Source organism: Ptychodera flava, chromosome 7 (assembly GCF_041260155.1).
Source record: "Ptychodera flava strain L36383 chromosome 7, AS_Pfla_20210202, whole genome shotgun sequence".
NCBI lineage: Eukaryota > Metazoa > Hemichordata > Enteropneusta > Ptychoderidae > Ptychodera > Ptychodera flava.
This window is the reverse complement of record NC_091934.1, coordinates 7,302,279-7,310,814: the sequence shown is the minus strand read 5'-3', so window position 1 is coordinate 7,310,814 and position 8,536 is coordinate 7,302,279. Positions and strand designations below refer to the sequence as shown.

At 38.5% G+C, this 8,536-nt stretch overlaps 1 protein-coding gene across 1 annotated transcript; it reads right to left on the bottom strand.

Moving 5' to 3' along the window:
• Nucleotides 1–319: 319 nt before the first annotated feature.
• On the bottom strand, nt 320–3,468 carry LOC139136676 (sulfotransferase 1C2-like). The gene is made up of 3 exons (XM_070704461.1): nt 3,319–3,468; nt 3,002–3,161; nt 320–2,073 (listed from the first exon to the last, which is right to left on the bottom strand). The coding sequence occupies exons 1-3, from the start codon at nt 3,460–3,462 to the stop codon at nt 1,964–1,966; spliced, it is 414 nt and encodes a 137-aa protein (XP_070560562.1). The 5' UTR covers nt 3,463–3,468; the 3' UTR covers nt 320–1,963.
• Nucleotides 3,469–8,536: the final 5,068 nt, after the last annotated feature.

Here is an 8,536-nt window from a genome sequence, read left to right as displayed (position 1 = left end):
CCTGAAAGACCTATATGTTATATGATTCACACTGACTGATGCAGTTATTTTTCACCGTACCGGTAGTTATGGAGTTATATCAGTGGCTCCGGAGCTCCATTATATTAGCTCATAGCAATTTGAGTTCAGCGGGCTCTGATATCTGAGGCCCTCGAGAAATTGAATTCTACAGTCACGGGTTTTGTTGATAGTTGCACCTGAGAAGGCTGTGTTACTTCTAAGGATGACGTATTTGGAAGCTGATAGCATTCCAAAGATTTATAAAGCTATATATGGTAATAGTTCTCTTGCCTTTGTGCTTGCAGTGCATGTTACGTTTGTATAAATTGCTATGCGCAAACTCAATCAATCTTTATTTTTGAATATAATGTCTACTGATGACTGGAAAAACAATAGGAATAAAAATATTTCACTATATAACCATGTTCAGGACTTGTAAGAGCTTTGGTGCGTGCTATTCAAGCCAAGGGCCGTAACATACGTCATTTAAATAACCAAACGAGAGCACTTATGCATGGAGCGAGGCCACGGAGCTTTCCAGATCATCTACGGTTGGCCTTCAAGTCGAACCTTCTTTATCGAGGTTGTTGTCATTGACTACAATATGGCTTCTTCGATACTTACAAGCTTGACGGGAATATGTACGAATTTCATGCACAGCTAGAAAGTACGTCATTTAGTTTTTGCTTTCTGCTACACTTTCCTGCGACGAAGGAGCCGTGCTCTTGGTGTAGTGTGCCTGTGTACTTAACAACGTGTTTGAGTTCTTGTATCATAAAATATTCGATATAATATTGGACATAATTCTAATTCACACGACTATCCAAATGCCAATAAAAGAATAAAAATAATCATGTTTAATTGTAGCTAGTTCTTCTTAGAGGTTTTCAGTAAATGAGGGATGCAGAATATCTAATTGTCGCATGAAGAAGTGCATGACTTTACATTAAAAAATTTCAACTGGCAGTCAATTATAATAACCTTAGGGCTTTCTTTTTCATCGCCATACGCCCACAATAACGTAGTCATTGATAAGTCAAGCGTGATGCAATACAGATCCTTACAGTCTAACCAACAGGTAAAGACGTTTTCACATTGGCAAATGCAGTATTTAGTTTTGGTGTTGTAAAACGTCTTCCATCTCCCAACGCTCATACATATACTTAAAGATGCTAGATGGTATACTAGTATATTACAGGGCTGGAAATACAACTTTACTGTCAAATTTACACAGGACACAAAACTAGTGAATTAAAAATCAGAGTATCAGTGACTCAAGCTAGAGTACAATTAAGCTTATGCACCTTCTTTAATGATTACGCCTTCTTTTAATGTAATCGTGTTCGACTGTTTTGGAAAACATTTTACCGTATTTAATCATGTTCAAGAATCTCATTATTCATGTTGAATCTGCAGTACTGAACACTCTGTAGCTAGTACAAAATGTAGTAGTGGCAACAGGATAAGAAATAGGGCAAAATGCCAGGCTATCGACCCACAAAAGCCTCCGTAGACTGCAAACCCTAGCCTGAATTAAAATTACAACATTGATTAGTATGGTTTGTGAACATAGTCAAAATTGGAACAGTAGTCTGAATAAGCTTTCTGGTTAAAACGTAGTTAAATATTATGCATTTAGTTTATCTCCAGAAACAACTTTCCTCCACTATATGTAAAAATAAAGATATGCTTATTATGTCAATGTATACTTAATCTTCACCTTCTTGGTGACTTATTATACGAGTCCAATTGATTATCTGATACTGCTATCTCGATCATAAAATGACACAAAATATATTTATATAGGAATAGCAAAAGACCTTTTAAATGGTTATTGAATTGCAAAATAGTGATAAGTGTACACAACGTAAATGAAATATGAATCGCGATAAAATATTTCAGTATTCAAGTCAACTTGATATCATATTCCTCCGCCAACATGCTATTTTTGAATCTCATTGTATTACTCCCAGTCAAATGATAACCCAGAATCCTTCATTCTTTCGTTGTACACTTCGTCAAATGCTTCATTTTCAGCCACAGTGAAATAATTTTTCCAATCGCCTGTTGCACCTGAAAGAGACGGCGAAATTGTCCAGAATCAAAACGTTAGATTCACTGAAGAGCAGGAAAGTTTTCTTTCTGTATTACAACCATTTGCTTTTTAGTGTATCGAAAAAGAGATAAGAAAAACAGTTAAATCGATGCGGTCAACGACTTTTTAATTACATTTTATGAGGAAAGACTGCAGTACAGTTCACTGTCAGCTAGGAGGAGGTAATATGAGTCGATCATAGAGGATTCAAGTCCGTCTGCAAAAGTTAAAACATTGTCGAGCAGGAGGTCAGAGTCGTCAAAACTATACCACCTGATCCACACACGCACCGGCACCGCCTAGCTGATAATTACACCTGAATATGATGACTCCGGGCAAAATATATGTTCAAAACTCAAAATAGATAAATGGATGATAAATTCTCACCAAAAACAACCAACAAACTACCCAAATAAACAAACAACTAAATAGCTTGAGAGATTAGTCGACTGAAACATGTGACGTTACAAAGTACAGTACGATGGCGAAGTCAACACATATTGAAAACTATGATGGGATAGAGTACATTTTGCACAGTGGTGCGAAGTCAGTGCAAATTTATCCTGGTGAAACAAAAACATGCGTAACTAAAATCGGTGCCTACATAGAATGGTGTATTATATCAAACGTGACTGAGAAAGAAAGGACTCGGGAAATTTGCCTGAAAAAAACAAATTAAAGTGTTACTTTACGCCGATATCCTTGTAAACACTCCGAAAAATAGTGTACACTGCTCTCACACTGTACTTTCATACTGACAACGACTGAGGATTATATGGTCATGCCGTTGGAATTACTAAAAAGTACTTTAAATAAGCAAGTATACAAGAAGTCTAAGTTGTATGTGTCTTCAAGTGGTACCTTTTATAATCTTCTCGCAAAATATATATTGTTAGACAGGTTTACCTTTCCTTAGGAATGGTCTTCCTTTAACTTCTTCCAAGTCCATGACTTTGCTTGCCTTCATTTTAGCGAATGAACAACGCTCTGTTATCTTATCTATGACGTCATCACTAAGGTCACAGGTCAAGTACTCCGCAATCTTTACTGTTGCATCTCTTGGGTTCTGTGACCATTTCAAGAAAATCAAAGAAGATGATGACAATCGTCTTTAACATTGCAATCAGGAGATTTCTGCTTGAAATTGAACTATTTTGTCAAGGTTTCTTTTGTGTTCTTTATCCGCCTATGCGGTTACCTTATGTCACGTTGCAAGGTCTTACCTTCTTCATATCTTCGTACTTTAAAAACAGACCATTAATTCCTTTCACGTATTTCCACCAACCGAGTGTATGGTCAAACCAATCACCGAATACAACTAACAAAATCAAACGTAGGGAAATGGAGGTAAGTGAGATGTTATTCATACATTTACATATATTTACGTACCTTTACATACATACATACACACATACATACATACATACATACATACATACATACATACATACATACATACATACATACATACATACATACATACATACATAACACACACACATACACACACACACATACATACATACATACATACATACATACATACATACATACATACATACATACATACATACATACATACACACATACACACACACATACACACACACACATACATACACACACACATACATACATACATACATACATACATACATACATACATACATACATGAAACTCATTTGCTGTTTGATTGCAGTATAACCACTTTGTGTGACAGGTTTCCCCCCCCCCCCGCTTAATTTGGAGATATATCCGTGAGTTTGTAAACTATCACGCTAGATTGACAATGCCCTGTTTTATGATTGTGTTCAGTGCTTATGTTTCCTATTAAATGCATGTTACGGTGTGCTCATTGTACATATAGCCACAGAATGTGTAATGTCTCACACGGGATTTCTAAATTTATATTTTTAGATTCATTTGTAGAACACCAGTACCATTTACCTTTACCATTCATGAACAATTTCAGATAATCTGAAAAATCTCCCTTGTAGTCACCGTATAAAGAAGGCAGAGCTTTGTAGAAATTGTAAAACGAATAAGCAGTATCCTTTGGATTCCGGGCAACAAAAGTGAACTGAAAATATAATCAAAGTCACAGAGATAATTTCATCATTTTCCTGACTAAAGATATTTTTAGAGTGGGGTTTGGTCGAGCAGTTCTGTCTCTTGAGGTGCCGCCAACGAAGCTGTTCGTGCAAAAAGGTGTTCGTGCGAAGTTTTTCAGCGGGCGGGCAAATTTCAAAACTAATCAGCGGGCGGGGAGAAAATATCAATATTTACTGTGGGCGGGGAAGAAATGTCATTACTTCCAGTGGGCGGGGAGAATTTTTTGACAGTGTGCACCAGAACATACTAAGAGGGAGGGGAAAGCGGCGTGCTTAATATAACTTGAGGAGAAATTAAGCGCCTAACTTCGAGGGGAGCAATGTTCCAAGGTATACTGCTAACTGCTCGCATGGTTTTGTGTTGATCTGGGTTGCCTAGTGGGCATCTAGTTGGCAATGGGGAATTTCAGTAGTGGGGAGAGGGCAGCGGGGAGCTTGAATTGTTGTGGGGAGTGGGGAGCGGGCAGACCGTTGATACGGAGGGCAGTGGGCATCAAAATTCAGTGGGAGGGCACATTTTCATTGTATACCAGTGCGAGGGCAGTTACGAACAGCTCTCACTTTCCCCTCCAAATTTTAGGCCAGGGTCAAAAATAAGAAAAATCGGTATATCAGCCTTCAAAACATGTTTTGTGATGATTTTGAGAAATTCATGAAATTTACCAGTTGGCGAGCACTTCTGTCTCTTGCCTTTCCGCAAGGTGACTGGATGCCGAATGTTGTGAGTTCAGGTGCCACCAACTAAGCTACTCGTGCAAAAAGGTGTTCGTGCGCAGTTATTCAGCAGGCGGGCAAATTTTTAAACTAATCAGCGGGCGGAGAGAAAAAAATCAATATCTACTGTGGGCAGGGAAGAAGTTTCATTATTTTCCGTGGGCGGGGAGAAAATTTTTAACAGTGGGTACCGGAAAATACGTGGAAGGAGGGGAAAGTCTTAGTTGATGATAGAACTTGAGGGAAGATTAAGCGCTTAAGGTAGACAATGTTCCAAGGTATACTGAAGCTGCTGGCAGTGTTTCGTGTTGGTTTGGGTTTCCAAACGGGCATCTAGTAGGCAAAGGGGAGTTTAAGTAGCGGGGAGAGGGCAGTGGGGAGCTTGAATTGTTGTGGGGAGTGGGGAGCAGGCAGACCACATATACTGGAGGGTAGTGGGCATCAAATTCAGAGGGGTGGCACATTTTCCGTGTATGCTTATTTACAAAAATATGCACAAGAGAGATATCTGTAAGATTTTTTTCTTGTTTTCGTTAAAAGTGAAGTATTGCACTTGTCAGTTTAAGGTTACCTTGCATCCCATATGGAGAGCTTGAGGCGGGAAGAGATGTATAGGTAAGTGACTTTTCAGAAGACGAGGAGATTCCTTGCTTTGCATTGCTTTAATTCCGTCAAATCTGTAAGTCACGGACAAATTTAAGTCAGAAATCCCACTGGAAAAATACTAGAGGTTAATGGATTACTATTACAGTAAACCGTAGATTATCCGAACAACTAGGGGGACTGGCTTTTTGCTCGGTTGTGCAATCAGTTAAGATATGCGATCTTGAGGCGGGGTCATAATTAGGTCAAGTCTCTATTTACGTACACACGGCACATAGTCACACATCACCTTCTCAGACATCGTGCGTGCACATAGACACTACTCATGCATAAAATGCTCAAACTTTGTTCTACATTTTAATTTTTCTTTAATAATTGTATTGAATAAACCACCGGCAAGACAGGTCTGCATACATCGCCATACTATCTCATAACATTTAAACATTTCATAATTTTTAAAATAACTCCACGTATGCACAATAGTTATGCGTGTCAATCAATCCAGAAATGTGAAGATTGATTGAAGTGAGGTGTTGAATCAAGGAATTAATCAATAATCTGGTGAAGCTTGTCAAATCTAAATTACAAATTACAGGCAAAAGTGTCTCTGAAATGATTAGTTTTGGAGAGAGAGAGAGAGAGAGAGAGAGAGAGAGAGAGAGAGAGAACACTCAATGCTGAAAAGCAGGAATGTACACATAACAATGTGTAATGACAACAACAAAGTCCAAGAATTCCAATTCAGAGGTGCAAATTTTCTCATTTCTTTTCATTTCACTTTAATATCCCTTGATAAGATCAATGTAACGATTATATCATGATGTTCAAAATGTGCATTTATTATTTTACCGAGTATTGTAATATGAATAGATCACAGATGCAGTAATATGAATAGATCACGGATGCAATTTCATTTAAACTGACATTAAATGTTCATGGCAAGAGTAAAAGTCTACAGAAAAGTGGACAAATATTCATTGATTCAAGTGTGCGCATGATGTACACCACTGTTAAATTATAATATGACAGCGCGTACTCTCATCCTTTTAAGGTACTACACGCCTCGAAAGTGAAAGACTTATGCTATCGCGCAAACTTTCCTAAAACAATCTTTCAAACATATTACCAGAATAAAAATCGGTGTAAATTTGGGAACTAGAGGAACAAATTACTCAAAATTTACAGATATTTGAAATGGATAATGGCTGCCATCACTGCATTAATTCTATGGTAAAAAAAGTTAAGATTAGTTAAGATTTTCTATTTTCGAAAAACTAAGACGGTAAAATATTTCCTTGCATCAAGAGCTTTAAAGAGAGCCCCAAAAAGTGGTAGATGAGAAACGAACTGTAAAAGTTTGAAAGTCCGAATATCTGTCCCCAAGGAGCATTGAACCTTAAGGTAAGATATTCGGACTCTCAAACGTTATCAATTCGTTTCTGATCTACCACTTGCGGGGTTCATGTTAAAATTCTTTGTGTCAGAAAACTTTTCACCCTTTTAGTTTTCCGAAAATGGAAATCTTAGTTAATTTGTCCCCTCTAGTACCAACTGTTGAATGATGACCCCTGATTTTTATTCTTGATTTGTTAAGAGAATGGTTCATAGTTTCACTGAGGAAAGTTCTAGCAAAAGTGTATGTCTTTCCCTTTCGAGGCGCAAACTACCTTGAACAATTGAACACTTCGCTGTTTTTATCCTTGTTCGGCTACTTACTCTGGGTTACGCTTAGACTGCAACTCAATGAAGGGTATCCTGTCAAAAATGGTCTCTGAATCAGAGTATGTGGTGTCGCCTTTGTCCATAATCAGCTCTGTCAATGCCAATGTCCACATAGTGCCTGGAAGGAAATAACAATTTTACTATAACCCAAACGGGATTCGAACCCCCACACACTCACGGCAACATCGCCTAGCTGCTAGGACTCACACAAAACCAGCCGGCCACTGCTTCCAACCCAAAAGAGAAGAACGATTAACACGACGTTTTTTCTTCATATAGACACGCTTGACCACAATTTACCTTATATGAATACACTCTTTTCGAGTACACGGCGCCAAACACTCCAGCAAATCGGGCTGATGTGCAGCGTCTCGTAAGCTGTTATCCAAGTGGGTGGCTGAATTTTGCCGTTATAATTGAATAATACATATGGACTCCATAAGTTGCAGTGAATAGTGACAATTGACCAATCTGACATAACCTTCCGAACACGCTGAACATCAGCAGAGCAAAGCAGCTGCACTGCCTCCGCTGAAATATTCGTTGTGCAGAATGTTACACGTAACATTTTGAACAGCTTTATAATATTTAGTGCAGAAGAAAGTACACCGCTAATGGTAAGATATTAACAGTATGGACGTCTTCATTTTGGCACACTATCAACAACGGGCAAAAGTCAATATAAACAATTGGCAGAATCAGGGTTGCATGGCCCAGTTGCATGGTCACTCCTCTATCCTTCACACAGGACATAGACCGCTCTATTGCCCAGGGGAGAACACAATCTCGAAGTGGGAACAGGTGTGTATATGTAGTTCAACGTACACAAAGCACAAAGTCTACGATTTGGTTTTTTGATAATGAAGTCAAATGGTCAGCCAAAGTTGGTTCTGTTGTACCAAAGTTTCTCCAGTACAAAATAAGGTGGGTTCAAAAGTACACAATTTACCAAAATTTTCAACGGTCAAAAAGCTAGTTGACACGAAACAATGGGTCACAATCACCATGAATGTCAGGATACCCTTCTATTAGCAGTGTTTTAGCAGCTTTTAGCAGTAAGTGGTAGAGGCACTTTTATTACACCTCACGTATTATTCAGGTACTGTGATTGGCTGAGTCTCACTCACGTGATATAGAACAAAAAGTGATAGAACATGGCTTAGGTGATATAGCCCTGTCGCGTGCAGTGATATAGCCCGCTACCACGTTATGGAATACCGCCCGTACTTTCTGCACGTACCACATCGTCGCGTACATTTGCTTGGTATTTTCTGTAAAGCAATGACTTTT

Excerpts from the sequence above, each read along its gene's own strand:
- LOC139136676 (XM_070704461.1), bottom strand. The coding sequence starts at position 3,462 with ATGAATAACATCTCACTTACCTCCATTTCCCTACGTTTGATTTTGTTA. Across the intron at positions 3,162-3,318 it reads AGTACGAAGATATGAAGAAG|AACCCAAGAGATGCAACAGT; the intron begins GTAAGACCTTGC and ends AAATGGTCACAG. Across the intron at positions 2,074-3,001 it reads AAGACCATTCCTAAGGAAAG|GTGCAACAGGCGATTGGAAA; the intron begins GTAAACCTGTCT and ends CGTCTCTTTCAG.